Source organism: Mobula hypostoma, chromosome 8 (assembly GCF_963921235.1).
Source record: "Mobula hypostoma chromosome 8, sMobHyp1.1, whole genome shotgun sequence".
Classification (NCBI taxonomy): domain Eukaryota; kingdom Metazoa; phylum Chordata; class Chondrichthyes; order Myliobatiformes; family Myliobatidae; genus Mobula; species Mobula hypostoma.
The window spans coordinates 153,445,895-153,462,791 of NC_086104.1; the positions used below are offsets into that span (position 1 = coordinate 153,445,895).

The following is a 16,897-nucleotide window of genomic DNA, read 5'->3' on the forward strand; positions in this document are numbered from 1 at the left end:
AATGTCAGGCTGCTGTTTATTGACTACAACTCAGCATCTATCACAATCATTCCTACAGTTCTGATTTTTAAAAAAGCTCCAGAACCTGGGCCTCTGTACCTCTCTTTGCAACTGGATCCTCAACTTCCTAACTGGAAGACCAAATCTGTGCAGATCGGAAATATCTCACCTCACTGACGATCAAAATTGGCACACCTCAGGAATGAATGATTAGCCTACTGCTTTACTCTCTCTACACCCATGTGGCTAGGCATAACTCAAATGCCATCTAAAAATTTGCTGACAATACAATTATTGTTGGCAGAGTTTCCGATAATGACAAGAAGGCGTACAGAAGCGAGATATATCAGTGGTGTCACAGCAACAACCTTGCACTCAACATCAGTAAGACCAAAGAACTGATTGTGGACTTCAGAAAGGGTAAGATGATGGAACATACACCAGACCTTATAGAGGAATCAGAAGTGAAAAGAGTGAGCAATTTCAAGTTCCAGGATGTCAGTATCTCTGAGGATCTAACCTGGACCCAACATATTAATGTAGTTACAAAGAAGGCACAACAGCGGCTATATTTCATTAAGCGTTTGAGGAGATTTGGTTTGAAATTTCTACAGATGTACCATGGAGAGCATTCTAACCGGCTGCATTACCGTATGGTATGGAGGGGCTACTGCACAAGATCGAAATAGCCACAGGGATTTGTAAACTTAGTCAGTTCCATCATGGGCACTAGCCTCTGTAGTGTCCAGGACATCTTCAAGGACCGATGCCTCAAAAAAAGCAGCGTCCATAAATAAGGACTCCGATCACCCAGGACATGCCTTTTTCTCATTGCTACCCTCAGGATGAAGGTACAGAAGCCTGAAGGCACACACTCAAAGATTCAGGAGCAACATCTTTTCCTCTGCTATCTGATTTTGAATGGACATTGAACTCATGAACACCACCTCACTACTTTTTTATTTCTATTTTGCACTACTTATTTAATTTTATTTTTATATATATTTTACATGACATATAAATAATTACATGACATATAAATAATTTCATGACATATCCCGATGATATTAAACCTGATTCTGAATCTGGGTGCTAGTTATAAATGATGGACATAAACCTCAGTGCTTCATAATGCAATCACCCATTGAGCCAATATTGCCAATATGTTCATCCATTCCTAAAGGAGCACCAGAACTAAGCATGAGTTGGTGATGCCTATTGTCCTTGGTCAATCAGTAAGGGCACAAAAATATAATTAAAGTTACGTTAGGAAAGATGCCAGCAACATCCCTTCATGATTGCTGAGTTTATTGGTAACCTAACCTGCATAATTTTAGGCATCGATAATTTCAATCCATGAAAATAGTGCATTTATCTAGCAGAGGGTTATGGATGTCTACTTCTACCATCTCTATAACAACAGAGAATTAAGCTATTTTGCTTATCAAGTCTATGCTGTTTCACAGAACATTCCCATCAGTCCCATTCTAGCACTTGTAAGCTCTTCTCTCTAATGTTCCCACCAGCTTTGCCCAAATCTTCCACCTACTACTCATATCAAAGAGTAATTTACAGAAACCTATTAATTATCAGCCAGCTTGTCTTTGGAACTTACTAGGAAAGCAGAGCACCCAGGAAAAAATCCACATAGTCCTGGGGAGAATCATGCAAACTCCACACAAGCAGCACTGGAAGTTAGTATCAAAATCAAGTTACTAGAGTTGTGAGTGATGCTGAGGAGTGCTGGAAACCTTGACAATATTGAAATTTTAAAGTGATGTCTGAATGAGTCCAAATGAAAGCATAGATTCAATTTTTCTATACCACTTGAATATTTTAATTTCATCAGGAGAAAGATTGACCAAAATTCTGTTCAAGTGGGAAACCATGACCTCATTAAAGTAGACAATTAAATATGTCCAAATAGTTGAAATTAATTTAAATAAATTCTTCTCTTACAATGACATACAGGTTGTTTTGATTAAGAAACTGCAGGGCCTGATCCGTTTACACTGTCGGTGCTCACAGATCAGTCCAGATCTGGGTCTTTCTATTGTGACCCAAGAGTACCTACTACCAATGCTGGGAGTTCTCAGCTTCCGTAATCTGTAATATATCTTACCTTTATATAAATTCACTCCGCACCTATAAACCGCCAGATGAAATGTCATTTTAAACTAATCTAAAAATCTGTATCAGCAAGTTTAATCTCCTCTAAATGTGGGACCAGTGCACACCTGCAAAATTGATTTCCATGTTAAAACAGAGAGTCTAAAAGTGCTGAGAATTCACCTCTAACAAATGTCAGATGTTTCAAAAAGGCAACAATGAACCAAATTGGGGAGTTTTACTGAAAGAATACTTGAAAGGAAAAGGGTTTTTCACAGCTATTAATGGAGGGAGGTGGAAGTGACAAAGGGTGGATGGGTTCAGAAGGAAGTTCCAAAAAGAGATTTCTAAGCTCTGTTTCTAAATGGAAGGGAAGGAAGGAATGAAGAGATGTGGGAATGTTCAGAGGCAGAGCTGGTGGGGTGGGGGGGGGGCACTGTGAAATACACAGAATCAGATCAGTTACAGTTGCACTGAGAAAAGTGACCATAAAAATATTTACAGATGAGCATTTGGGGTTGTGTACATTGAGAAGTGGTAGAATCTGGGGGAGTAGATGGGAATGTGGTGAGAGTGGAATAGGTTATGGTAGGATTAATGTAAAAATTGGAGTTTGATGGATGATGCAGACAGTGGGCTGAAAGGCAAGTTTCTATGCTGTGTCAATGATTTTATGATACAGCTCTGGGTGCAATAATACTTTCAAACTTCACAAGTAAAGGTCCTTTAATCTAGTGAGTCGAGAATCAATCCTACAACCGCAGTGTAGCTAAGTTTGCCTCACTGCAGGATAGTGTTAAATATTCAGCGATCCACCCCCCCCACACACACACACAATTTAAAATACTGTTGTTAGTGAATATAAGATAGAGAAAATCAGAGCATGAAAATTAGCCTCATCTTCATGAATTTATTGTCTTTATTATATGTCATGAAACTTGTTATGTGAAGTAATTAAAATATCAATATGTGGATTTTACAGAACACTATTCTTCATAGAATGTGCTGGAACAAGTTAATTGAACAATGATCACAAAGTCATGGGACAAACAACAATCCCAGAGCATATTCTGACGTGTTTACTCACCCAAAGTGTGTCCAGGACTGAGTCTTGTCCCAGAATGGTCTTCAAGAGGTAGATGAAATGGTTGTTGAACTTTGGTTCTTATAATTCTGTAAACAAAGTAGAAAAACATAACATTTAACTCATCACTCCTTTTTCTTTCCTTACCAAGCTACCTTTCCTTATTCTGTTGCTGTTTATTTCTTCTTTCTAAGTTTTTGCCAATCCCATCACAAAGCCTCTCGCAATTAAGCCAGCACTACAAATGGACAGATGTCTAAACATTCATCATCAAACCTGCTTCATTAGCAGCAAAAAGCACTGCTGCTATGTAGAGTGGATTATTTACCTCCATGTGGACTGCAACCAGCACGAACAAGGACCATTAGAACCCAACTTCTAATCCTTTTGGAAGCAGGTCAAAGTGATTCCATGTCAAGACCGCTCTCTAATTTTATTTTCAATTAAACTGCCAGAATAAATCTTCCTGGTACCATTATTTCCCCATTCACTCCTCCGCAGTCCTTCGAACTCCCGCTGAGCTATGGTCCACGGGAACATATAGTACCGTAACCACAAATCTAGACAGTGAGTATCAGTAAATATTCAACACAACCAAGTCCAATTCAGTTCAAGCACACACTTTTCAAAGAATAAGTGATAAAAAGCAAGAGAATTTAGTGTAATGAAGACTTTATTTTGTATCTATCTCTGACTGGGAGTGCTATGTAGTGTAGAGTAATTAGCTGCCTTGCTTTATTGATTGATATTCACACAACGGTTGATATTGAACAGAAAATTCCATATTCTTACATTCTTCATCTGCCTAAGCACAAACTTCATTGAAGAACGGAAATATTCTTAGCCTGAATATAACAGCTGACAATTCATACCTATTAATGGAGCTGACACTGGGTACTGTGTCATTATTACATATTCCTTCTGCAAGCAATCGGTCCCGAATCTCCCATGCAAACATTGTAGGGTTCTGCCGCTTGTATTCTGCTATCTTCTCCACCACAGTTGGCGTCGCAACCTTTGGTTTTGAGCCACCAATGACTCCAGGCATAATGCTGCCTGTTTCGTAGTACCTGCAACACATTTCAGAGCATAAAGGATGAAACACTTCGACTTGTGCATGGATCTTGAAGCAGCAAACACATCCTTTATTTGATTGACTATACTTTATTTCAGAAAAAGATGCCAATCTTCAGTTATCAGAATCTGGTTTATTATCATTGACATATGTTGTGATTTTTTTTGCAGCAGCAATACAGTGCAATACACAAAAGAAATTACTATGTTACAATAAGAAATATAAATAAATAATGTAAAAAGGGAGCAAAATAATGAGGTAGTATTCATGGATTTATGGACTGTTAAGAAATCTGATGGCAGAGGGGAAGAAGCTGTTTCAGACTCCTGTAACTCCTCTCTGATGGTAGTAATGAGAAGAGGGCTTGTCCTAGACGGTGAGGGTCCTCAGGTCAGCACGGTAGCATAGTGGGTAGTGTAACACTATTACAATGCCAGTGACCCAGGTTCAATTCCCACTGCTGTCTTTAAAGAGCTTGTATGTTCCCTCCTTTAACCATGTGGGTTTCCTCCCATATTCCAAAGACATACAAGTTAGTCACATGAATGCAATTGGGTGGTGGGTGCTCATTGGGCTGGAGTATCCTGTTATTATGCTGTAGCTCTAAATAAAAATAAAATTAATGATAGATGCCAGCTCCTTGAGGCATCACCTTTTGAAGATGTCCTCAGAAATCAAGAGGTCCACAAGTCTTTCCTGTTATTATTTAGCAGCTCTCATGGCAGTTGGGGTGGTGGGGGGGGGGTGACATTTGCAACTCATTACCCCTTCACGTATGGCCCTCATCCTGTTCTGTGTTTCAGTGTGTCTTTACTTACAGTATTGTGCCTTGTGATATTCTATGGACAACAATCCAGTGCAGTTCCTTCTTTTGCTTGTTAGCGAAACAAGGCAAATTAATCTAACTTGATATCAGTTCAGTCCAGATTCTATGGAGGAACTGAAAGAAATTCTTTCCAAATGAAACATGAAGTCGTTGCCTCTTTTAACAGATACTGCCTGAACTGCTGAGTGTTTCCAGTACTTTCTGCTTTTATTTCAGATGCAAAACGTTACAGTAAAATAGGGTAGAGTTCTATAGACACAAGTAGGTTCCAATCACCTAAATGTCCACTTCTAGTGATTCTGGCTGAAGCAGTAACTGCAGGCAGCAAGTTAAACAGAAAACGCAGAAGATAGGAGCAGGAGTGGGCTGTTTGGCCTTTTAGGTCTGCTCCACATTCAGCACGATTTTGATTCTTTTCATTTTCTCTCCATATCTCATAATCCATTTGATATTAAGAACTACAGTATATCTCATTGAATATATTTTCTGTCTTGGCCTCCACTTCCCTCTTTTGTAAAGAAAACGTCCCTGGTCTTGGTTTACCTGATCTGCCTGCTCCTGTTAGACATTAATAGGTTTTGATGAGTTTCCCCCCTCATTCTGCTACTCTCCAGTGAATGTAGGCCTAACTGATCCAATCTCATACATTAGTCCTGCCATCCCAGAATCAGTGTAGTGCTCCTTCCATGGCAAGAACATCCTGTACAGCGGTAGCAAGATAACTTTACCACTGTACTCAAATGCACTTGCACTGACGGGCAATATACCTTTGTCTTTCTAACTGTTCTTTGTACCTGAAAGCAACAGGTGCACAAGGAAACTGAGGTCTCCTGGCACCTTATCTTTTCTCAATTTATCATCTTTCAGATATAAGTAATAAATAAAATCCAGCTCCCTGAATTTACAAACAATGTGGATAACTTCACTTTAATCAATGTTAACTGCATAAGCCAAGCATTTGTCCACTTAGCTAGCACTTAAATCACATTGGAGCCTTTTTGAATTCTACTCACAGTTCACACTCCCCCCAGCTTTGTGTCAGCTTTACATTCGATTACCTCTTCTAAGTTGTCGATATACAGTATACTTCAATAGCTGGAATCCAAGAACTGATCCTTGTACCATCCACTAACCACTGCCTGCTACTCAGAAAAGGACACATTCGTTCTTACTGTCTCCTTTCTGTCAATCAAATCTCAATCCATTCCACTATATTATCCCAATCTCACGTGCTTTAATGTTGAATATTGAACTCTTGAGAAATGACTACAAGTCTTTTACATTAATCTATTCCAAGAGTACTGCTATTGCATATTTCATAATTGATTCCATTTTTCTCATTGCCAAAAATGTCAGGTGTACATGTCTGTCATTTACTATGTTTCTCCCCCTCCTCTTTTAAATAGTGGGCTTATGTTTTACACCCTCCAATCTGTAGGAACTGCTTCAGAGTAGAGAATCTTGAAAGATGACCACAAACGCATTCACTGTTCCCAGGGCCACTTATTTTAGTCCTCTGTGATATAGATTTTAAGGTCTTGGGATTTGTTGGCCTCTAACCCCAATGGTTGCTTAGTGCTTCTTTTTAAACCAGTATTGATTTCCTTGATTTCTTCCCTCTCTGTGTACCTTTGTTTCCCCAATCATGTCTGTGAGGTTATTTGTGAAGGCTGAACCATTGTACATGTTAAATTGCACTGTCATCTCTTCGTTTCCAGTTATTATTTACCTACTTTCCGAATGTAGAAAACCTATATTTCCTTTCACTTAATAGTATTAGCTAAGACTCACTGTGTCACAAAGAATTTTAAATGGCTGTTTGCAATGTTCAGTGGATATGTTTCATTCCATCATTAAAAAGCCTTTACAGTCAGTTTTTATGTTCCCTACAATCTTATTTGTTGTATGGTAAACTGCTCCCAATCATCAGACCAGCTGCTTTTTTTTCTTTGACAATTTTATATTTCTCCTCTACCCTTAACTTCCTATATAACCCTCGGATTAACCCAATTTTCTAACTTTGTACAGAACAGAAATAATTAATGTATAATCCTTTAAATATTATTCATTACCTATCCACCATCAGTCTATTTAGTAAAATTCCTCAATGCTTCATAGCTAACCCATGCCTAATACTTTCATAATTTCCTTTGCTCAGATTCAGGATCTCAGTTTCTGATCTTACTTCATTTTTGAAAGAATTAATCCTATCATGCTGTCGTTGGTCTTTTTAAAATGATCACACACAACCAGACTGCTTATTCTTTTCTTATTGCACCATCACAGTCCAGGATAGTTTCTTCTCTAATCTGCTTTTCAGTGTCTTGGTCTAAAAAAAACATTATTTCCCCACTCCATGAATTCCTCCTTCACATTATTTCTGCTGATTTAGTTCATTTGTAGATTAAAGTTTCCCATGAATACAGTTGTATGTTGGTGATGCATTCCTGCAAAGCCAATTGGCAGGAACTACATCTAGCTGCTGGGAGACAATTGTTTCTTCTTTCCCCCGGTTAAGTAACAGTGAGGGAATTGTAATATTTCTGCTACTAATCCCCTGAGATCATTGGAGTACCACCCAGGATTCAAGCTCAGAATCAACTTCTTGTGCATGTTTTATTGCCATTCTCACCTTGGCAATGCATTTACATCAAGCAATTTATCTAGATTTTGCAACATTCCTAGGATTTGTCATACAAGGATATTAATTTCCCTGAACTCTCAATGGGTCAGACAACATGTAATTAGAAAGAAAAACAAAGTTAACATTTCATCAGGTGAAGGCTCAACTAGAACTATTAACTCTGTTTCTCTCTCCACAGATGCTGCCTGATTTACCGAGTATTTTCTGCATTTTAGAACATAGAACTGTACAGCACATAAACAGGCCCTTCAGCCCACAATATCGTGCTGAACCAATACAATTAAACGGCCAACTCAACTAATCCCTTCTGCTTACACAATGCCCATATCATTCTATTTTACCCTCTCACAGTCATGTGTCTATGTAAACATCTCTTAAAAGTTCCTAATGTATCTGTCTCTAGCATAACCCCAGGCAGGACATTCCAGACACCCACCACTCTGTGGAAAAAATTAACCTTCTCACCTTAAATGCATGCTCTCTGGCATTAGACATTTCAACCCTGGGAAAAAGATATTGTCTATCTACTCTAAGTATGCCACTCATAATATTATAAATCTCTATCAAATCTCCCCTCAGTCTCCACTATTTCTGAAAAAACAACCCAAGTTTGTCCAACCTCTAATAGCACATGCCCTCTAATCTAGACCATATCATGCTAAACCCCTTCTGCATCATCCTCATCATCATCATCATCAGGTGCCATGCCCAGTTTGAGCTTTGACTTCCATGGCCCACGCAATCCTGTTTCGGGTCAAGTGGATCAATTCATTGGTATTCATTTCCAATTCTCTGGCTGCTGTCTCCATCATCATTTGTCTTTGTCTTCCTCTTGCTTTCTTCCCTTCAATCTTTCCCATAATTACCATGCATTCTAACTTCTCTTTCCTAATCACATGTCCAATGAAATTACATTGCCTTTTCATGATCTCATACATTATTTCTCTTTTTGTGTTTGCTCTGTTCATGACATCCTCGTTAGATATTCGTTTCGTCTATGATATTCTTTGCATCCTCCTCAAAAATCACAACTCTGCTGCTACAATTGTCCAACATTCTGAGCCATATAATATAACTGGATAAATGTAACATTTCAGTAGTCTGAGGCGGGTTGTCATGCCTAGTTTAGTATTGGTCAATATACTCTCCATTCTCGTAAAGGTGTCTTTTGCCATCCCTATTCTTCTTTTGATGTCCAAGTCGCACCTGCCATCTGATGTCACCCAGCTTCCTAAGTACCAAAAGTTCTTTACTTGTTTTATGTCTTCCCTATTTATTCTCAGCCTGCAGATAGGATTCTCCTTCTTTTTGGGTATCACCATACATTCTGTCTTTTTGCAATTGATAGATAGACTTACTTTTGCACTTTCTTCAACAATTATATCAATTAAGTTTTGTAGTTCTTCCTCCGTACTTGCAATTAACACAGTGTCATCTACATATCTGAAATTATTGATGTCTTCACCGCCAGCTTTGATTCCCAAGATGTCTCTTATTTTTTGTAATATTGTTTCGATGTACACATTAAATAAATCAGGGGAGAAAACACACCCTTGTCTAATGCCTCTCTTGATTTTCGTAAACTGACTCACTTCTCCATCTATTCTTACAGCAGCAGTTTGTTCCCAGTACAGATTTCTGATTAGGTGGCGGTCTTTCAAATCTAGATCTAGAGTTTCCTGTAATATTTCGAATAATTTATTGTGCCTCATTTTATCAAATGCTTTTGTGTAGTCGATAAAACAAGCAAACAAATCTTTCTGCACTTGAATAGCTCCTTCTAATAGTATCCTTAACATCAATATTGTGTTTCTTGTACCTTTGTGTTTCACAAAACCACACTGTTCTTTGCCTATTTCAGCTTGTATCTTACTTTTAGCTTTTGGCATCAAAAGTCTCAGAAGAATCTTGGTGATATGACTCATTAATCTTATGGCCCTATGTCATTCACATTCTATTGCTCCAGCTTTCTTAGGAAGAGTGATAAATACTGATTTTTTCATCTCTTCTGGTATTATTCCAGTCTCATAAATGTCATTGATTAAATCAGAAAGTTTTTCAATTCCATAATCTTCAAGGGCAATAATTTGTTCTATTACTAGTTCATCAGGACCTGCTGCCTTTCCTTTCTTCATCTTATTTATTGCATTACGAACTTCAGATTTTAAAATACTTGGACCTTCAATGTTTTTCTTAATTTTTGGTTTTTCACCTCAATCGTCTTCAAACAATTCCTGAATATACTCAGTCCATCTGTTCATAATCTCATCTTTTTCCATGATAACGGTACCATCCTTTGCTTTCAAACATCCACCTGAAGAACAGAGGAGCTTTTTACCGGTGATATTCTTGATTTGTTGATGTAACCTTTTTGGATCAGTAATAGGGATTCTTTCTATTTGCTCACGTTCCTGGTTTAACCATTCTTCTTTGGCTTTTTGACATAAGCTTTTAACTTTTTTATCTAAGGACTTATATAGGATTTGCTTTCTTCTATCTCCTTTCTTCCATTAGATTTTTTATTTCATCTGTCATCCATTTATTCTTAGTGCTTTTTTCTTTTTTAGGAATCACTGACTTTGCTGATTCTACCAAGGCATCCTTTAGAGAGTTAAATTTCAATTCTTTCTGATTGCTATCATCTTCAACAGATTCTATTTCTTGACTTTGAAATCTATTCCTTACCTCAACTGTAAATTTTTGTCTTAAGCTTTCTTCTTTAATTAATTGCAAGCAATCAAGGGATTGTTCAGGTTTTTGCTTCTTTAGTTTTTTAACATGACATACTACTGGGTTATGGTCACTATTACAGTCTGCACCTGGATATGTTTTGCATTGAGTCACTGAGTTTCTAGATCTTTGGTTTATAGTGATAAAGTCAATTTGATTTCTAGTATTATCACCTGGACTTTTCCAGGTCCACAAGCATCTTGGATAGTTTTTAAAGTAGGTATTCATAATGACCCGATTATTCATCTTGCACCATTCCACCCATTTCTCACCTCTTTCATTTCTTTCCCCTAGTCCAAATTTTCCTATGGTATTTCCATCAGCACCTTGTCCTACTTTAGCATTTAGATCACCCATGACAATAACAGTATCTTGAGATTTGCATCCGTTCTTTGCTTGTTCAAGCTCTTCATAGAATTTATCTATATCTTCATTTGTTCCATGTGTTGTTGGTGCATATACCTGTATAATTGCTAAATCAAATGGTTGTCCTCTGAATCTAACAAGGAGCATTCTTTCTGATATTGCCCAATGTCCTAAAACACTTTTTGCCATGTTTTCATCCATAAGAATTCCTACTCCATTAGTATGGGATGTTCCACAAGAATAAACTGGTGTTTTATTTCTAATCTGACATGTTCCACCACCTATCCAATGAAGTTCACTAATTCCCATGATGTCAATCTTTGGTCTTTCCATTTCATTTATCACATTGTCCAATCTTCCTGCTTGATGCAGGGTTCTTACATTCCAAGTGGCAATCATTTTCTTTTGTGTTACTTTAATTTTATGAGCAGTAGCTTGATGACGGTCGGGGATCCCCAGCTGGCCAGAATCAACCCTACCGAGCGAAGCATCTTCAGAATTGTCTTGAAGATCCTCTTGACGCTGTTGTTGTGTGATACATTTTGTGAGTTTGACCATGGTTTTCTTAGCAAATAGCAACGGTGGTTTGCTATTGCCTACCGTTGGGCGAACTAAAGAAATCGCCATTTCTCTTCCCAAATGTTCATCCGCCTATACTATAGCCATTGACATTTGAGGTCCTAGCTCAACCGCCTTCTCCGTCATAAGTTCAGTTACTGAACCTGCCGGATCTGCCGTTGGCCTTCGCTCGTATCCTGAGCAGGAACCCTTGCAGGTGCTACCATTCCAGGTCAGAGCGGCCCTAGGAGCAATGAATGACCAAGAGGTAACTCCACTTTCCCCAAAGCTCTGAAAGTCCCCAATCAGAGCCTCATCACCGGTTGCAGTTTAGAGTCATACCCAGGACTGACCCCTTCTGCACCCGCTTCAAAATCTCAAAATCTTTCTTATGTATACAATACTCCAAGTGTGGCCTAAATATAGTTTTATAACTTCCTGACTTTTGAACTCAATGCCTCAGCTAATAAAGGCAAGCATGCTGTATGCCTTCTTAGCCACCCTATCAACTTGTGTAGCCACTTTCAGGGATCTATGACCTTAGACCCCAAGATTCCTTTTCTCATCAATAGTGTACTGTCTCATTACATTTTACCTATCAAGCTGCAACACTTTTATGTTTTTCTTTCAGATATCTGGTATCTGCAGTTTGCTGAATTTTATTAATTCCACTGAAAGTTGTTGATTTCTATAAGCATTGTTTCCTACCTGCCAAGGATTTTGCTGACACACCCATGACTAACCCTGAGCTGTCGAGAAATGTCACAAGGCCGTACTCCTTGATGTGCAAGGTCCACGATGCGCTGCCTTACCACATCGGGAAGCGGTCTTCCATTCACAAACATGCCTCCTAGTTGATTTATTCCACCGTGTCCTGAAAAAGAAGAGCATGAGCCATTTAAATCTGACTTAATTGGATTGCTCAAAATTTGTGATTGGTAATTGGTTGAATATTGTGTTATGTACGGAGATATAGCGAAAAGCTTTGTTTACATGCCATCCAGACAAATCATTCCATACATAAGTACAATGAAGTTCTACCAAAGGTAAAAAAATAACAGAATGCAGAATGTCCTGTTACAGTTACATACGAGTGCAGAACATATAGACAAATAAGATGCAAGGGTCATGAAGAGATAGACCGAGAGATCAAGAGCTCATCTTTATCATATAAGAGGTACGTTCAGGAGTCTGACAATACTGAGATGTAAGCTGTCCTTGAATGATATATATTCTCAAGCTTTTGTATCTAATGCCTATGGGAGAGGGGAGAAGAGAGAACAACTGGGTTGGGAGGAGTCTTTCCCAAGCAAGTGAGAAGTGTAGACAGAATCAATAGAAGGGAAGCAAATTTTTGTGATGCACTGGGATGTGTTCACTCAGCAATTTCTTGTGGTCTTAGGCAAACCAGTTGTTATGTAAAGTTGTGATGTGTCCAGATTATGCTTTCTTTGGTTTGTAAAAATTGGTGAGAGTCATCAGGGGCATGCCAAATTTCCCTAACCTGTAAAGGAAGTAAGGCACTGGTGTGTTTTCTTGGGGTACCAGCTTCCTGAAAGGCAGTGCTGTTTTGAAGCAGATAATGATGTTTTTTTTCTACATTTAAAGCAAAATTTTGTTCTGTTTGGCTCTGCCTTGAAGACTCAGCCCTGACTTCTTCCCTGTATTCATTTTCCAAATATTTTCTCCCTTTTTTGTTTCCCTACGGTTAAATATATTACTCTGCAATGGAAGGGGGCTAAATTGTGGCATATATACTCAGTGGCTACCTGTTTAGGTTTAGGAGTATAATCCGATCTCGACTTCTGCTGCTCTAGCCCATCCACTTCAAGGTTCGATGTGTTCTGTACATCTCTGTTGTAACGTGTGGTTAGTTGAGTTAAACTTGACTTCCTGTTCGCTTGAACCAGTCTGGCCATTCTCCTCTGACTACTCTCATTAACAAGCTGTTTTTGCCCACAGAACTGCTACTCACTAGATGTTTTATTTTGTTTCTTTGCACAATTTTCTGTAAACTCTAGAGACTCTTTTGCACGAAAATCGCAGGAGATTAGCAGTTTCTGAGGTACTCAAACCACCCCATCTGACACCAACAATCATTCCCCAGTCAAAGTCACTTAGATCACACTTCTTCCCCATTCTGTTATTCAATCTGAACAACAACTGGGCCTCTTGATCATGTCTGCATGTTTTTATGCATTGAGTTGCTACCACATGATTGGCCAATTAGATATTTCCATTAACAAGTAGTTCTATAGGTGTGCCTAAATAAAATGGACACTAAACGTACATTTCCTCTAGCAGATCGATACTGGCCTGGACTTATGGTGATGTTGATCACTGTGTTCTGATAATACACTCTTCATGGAGTGCAGAACAGATCATGCAAGTAGTGTGTCAGTTCCTCAGAACTAATGGGGAGGAATCTACTCCAAGAACCAAATGCAAGGTTACACCCGAGGAAAATCTTCTCACTTATTGTGATAGATACATATTTTAGTACATTTTCCACATTACTAACTTCTAATTCTTTTAATAGTTTAAATGGATTTTAATGTTTTTTGCATGTTTCAGAGATATTCAGAACATATTCAGTTTTGGTAGCTCCAGAATCTGGAGTGTTTCTTCTTTTGACAGTTGCCTGTACCAGGGAGGGTGCTATTTATGTAGCTTAATGGGCAGGAATCCCTTGGCATCTTCATCCCATGTAATGACAATCTACCTCCGTCCAGGGTGTCCCCTGGTTAGATGTAGTCAGCTTCCCTTTACCAGTTCCCAGTCCTTGGAAGTCAATAGTGAGTTCACAGTTCAAAAAGCATTGCACCTATTTACATATTTTAGTGTCAACTTCAACCATGTTCAGCCATTTCCTGGAAGCTGCATTCACTTTCATACAGATAAAGTTTTAAAAACTGTAGTAATGTTGCTTTGGGAGTCAAGATCTCATGAAGTCTTATAGCATTATGTCAAATATGGGAAGCATGCTTCCCCTGTCTCTCATTCACTATTCTCCGTCAGCTGATAAGCCAGTTGTTCCATAGCAAGAGCAGAGAATGTATTATGGATAGGGGACTTAACTATCCATTCACCACAGGAGGCTACAACTGACCGAAGCTGGCTGAATTCTCAAGGACATAACTGCTTATTGTGGGTCTGTGACAGATAATGAATCAACACAAAGGGTATATTTACTTGACTTTGTCCTTACCAATGCACTTGTGACAGATAGATTTGTCACGATATCATTGGTAGGAATGACCATCACATGGCCTTTGAGGAGACAAAGTTGTTTCATATTGAGGAAACCCTTCCATCTTGTTTTATGGCATCACAATTGTGCTAAATTGGATGAACTTATAACATACCTTCAGCACTCGCAATGTGATGTGAGCCATCAGCAACAGAAATGCACACCATCACAATCCATATCCTTATTATTCAGCAAATTCTTCGGAAGCAACATCTCAGAAGATCTATTTTGGCCCAACACATTGATGCAATAATGAACAAGGCATACCAGCAGCTCTACTTCATTTGGAATTATGTCACCAAAGACTTGTAAATTTCTATATACGTATGGTAGAGAGCATTCTGACTGTTTGTTTCACTGGTTTGTAAGGAGGCTCCAATGCGAAGGATGGAATGAAGTTGTAGACTCAACCCTCTCCACGATCGAGGACATCTTCAAGACGGGTGCCTCAAGAAGGCAGCATCCATCATTAAGTATCTTCACCATCGGGATGTGCCCGTTTTGTGTTACTACTGTCAGGGAAGAGGTACAGGAGCCTGAAAACCCACACTCAATATTTTAGGCACAGCTTCTCCCCCTCTGCCATCAGATTTCTGAATGGTCTATGAACTCATGAGTTCGACCTCATTATTCCTCTTTTGCACTGTTTTCTTAATGTTTGTAATCAACAGCAATTTTGTGTCTTGCACTGTACTGCTGCAACAAAACAAATCTGATAACATATTTCAGAGATAATAAATCTGATTCTGATATACTTCACCCTACCATTACTAACAAGCAAGGGCCTCAACCCTGGTTCAAAAGGAAGTGCAAAAAGATATGCCACATGCTAAAATTGAAATTAAAACAGAAAATGCCTAAAACACTCAGCAGCGTTTTCAGCTGAAATCATTAGCTCTGTTTCTCTTTACATGGATGTCAAATGACCTGCTGAGTACTTCCAGGGTTTTCTATTTCATTTTAGATTTCTAGCATTTGTAGTTTTCTTTTACAATTTTTATATTTAAAATTGTAAAATTAAGATGCAAGCAGATGAATCTGCAGCACATGATAAACAGCTAAAATAAACAATAAATGCTCTCTCAACCAATGGATGAGATCAAAACTGTGCAGTCCTGCTGTACTTAATAACTGGTTGTGGACATACAGGTAACAGGAAGGGAAGGGTCCAAGAACAGTTCTATCCACAAGAAGCAGGACAAGTGAAATTTGGCTAACTACTGCCCAGTCAATCTACTCTTCATCATCTAATGATATAAGTTATCATCAAAAGCAGTACCAATCATCTCAGTTCCACTCCTTTTCACAGCTTTGATCTGAACATAGACTAAAGTGCTGAATTCCCAAGGTAAAGTAGTAGTGACCTATCCCTCAACGTCAGCAAGACGAAGGAATTGGTTGTTGACTTCAGGAGTAGCGGACCGCACGACCACATTTACATCGGTGGTGCACAAGTGGTGTCAAGAGCTTTAAGTTCCTCAGGGTCAATATCACAAATGACCTGACTTGGTCCAACCAAGCAGATTCCACTGCCAAGAAGGCCCACCAGCACCTTTACTTCCTGAGAAAGTGAAAGAAATTTGGCCTGTCCCCTAAAACCCTCACTAATTTTTACAGATGCAGTGTAGAAAGCATTCTTCTAGGGTGCATCACAACCTGGTATGGAAGTTGTCCTGTCCAAGACCAGAAGAAGTTGCAGAAGATCGTGAACACAGCCCAGCACATCACACAAACCAATCTTCTGTCCTTGGACTCACTTTACACTACACGCTGTCGGAACAGTGCTGCCAGGATAATCAAGGACATGATCCACCCAGCCAACACACTTCTCATCCCGCTTCCCTCCGGGAGAAGGCTCAGGAGCTTGAAGACTCATACGGCCAGATTTGGGAACAGTTTCTTTCCAACTGTGATAAGACTGCAGAACGGATCCTGACCCAGATCTGGTCCGTACCCTCCAAATATCCAGACGTGCCTCTCAGTTTATTTTGCACTACCCTTACTTTCCCTTTTCTATTTTATATTTATGACTTATAATTTAAATTTTTACTATAATTACTATCGATTTGTACTCCGGGGAGTGTGTAGCGCAGAATCAAATATCACTGTGATGATTATATGCTCTAGTATCAATTGTTTGGCGACAATAAAGTAGTAACTGCCCTTGACGTTGTGGCACCTTTGACTGAATGTGCTGCTACGGAGTTCTGGTAAGACTAAATTCAATGGGCATCAAGAGGAAAACACTGCAATTT

General features: G+C 38.9%; 1 protein-coding gene across 7 annotated transcripts in view; it reads right to left on the reverse strand.

Moving 5' to 3' along the window:
• LOC134351071 (paired box protein Pax-8-like) overlaps positions 1-16,897 on the reverse strand; it is a 66,841-nt gene that overhangs the window by 20,015 nt on the left and 29,929 nt on the right. For 5 of the 7 annotated variants that reach the window (XM_063057114.1, XM_063057113.1, XM_063057115.1 and 2 more), the window contains 3 exons: positions 12,101-12,266; positions 4,066-4,263; positions 3,197-3,282 (listed from right to left, as the gene is read on the reverse strand). In XM_063057114.1, the coding sequence (XP_062913184.1) occupies positions 3,197-3,282; positions 4,066-4,263; positions 12,101-12,266 (450 nt within the window). The remainder of the gene's footprint in view (positions 1-3,196; positions 3,283-4,065; positions 4,264-12,100; positions 12,267-16,897) is intronic. The other 2 variants (XM_063057118.1, XM_063057119.1) reach the window with 1 other exon arrangement.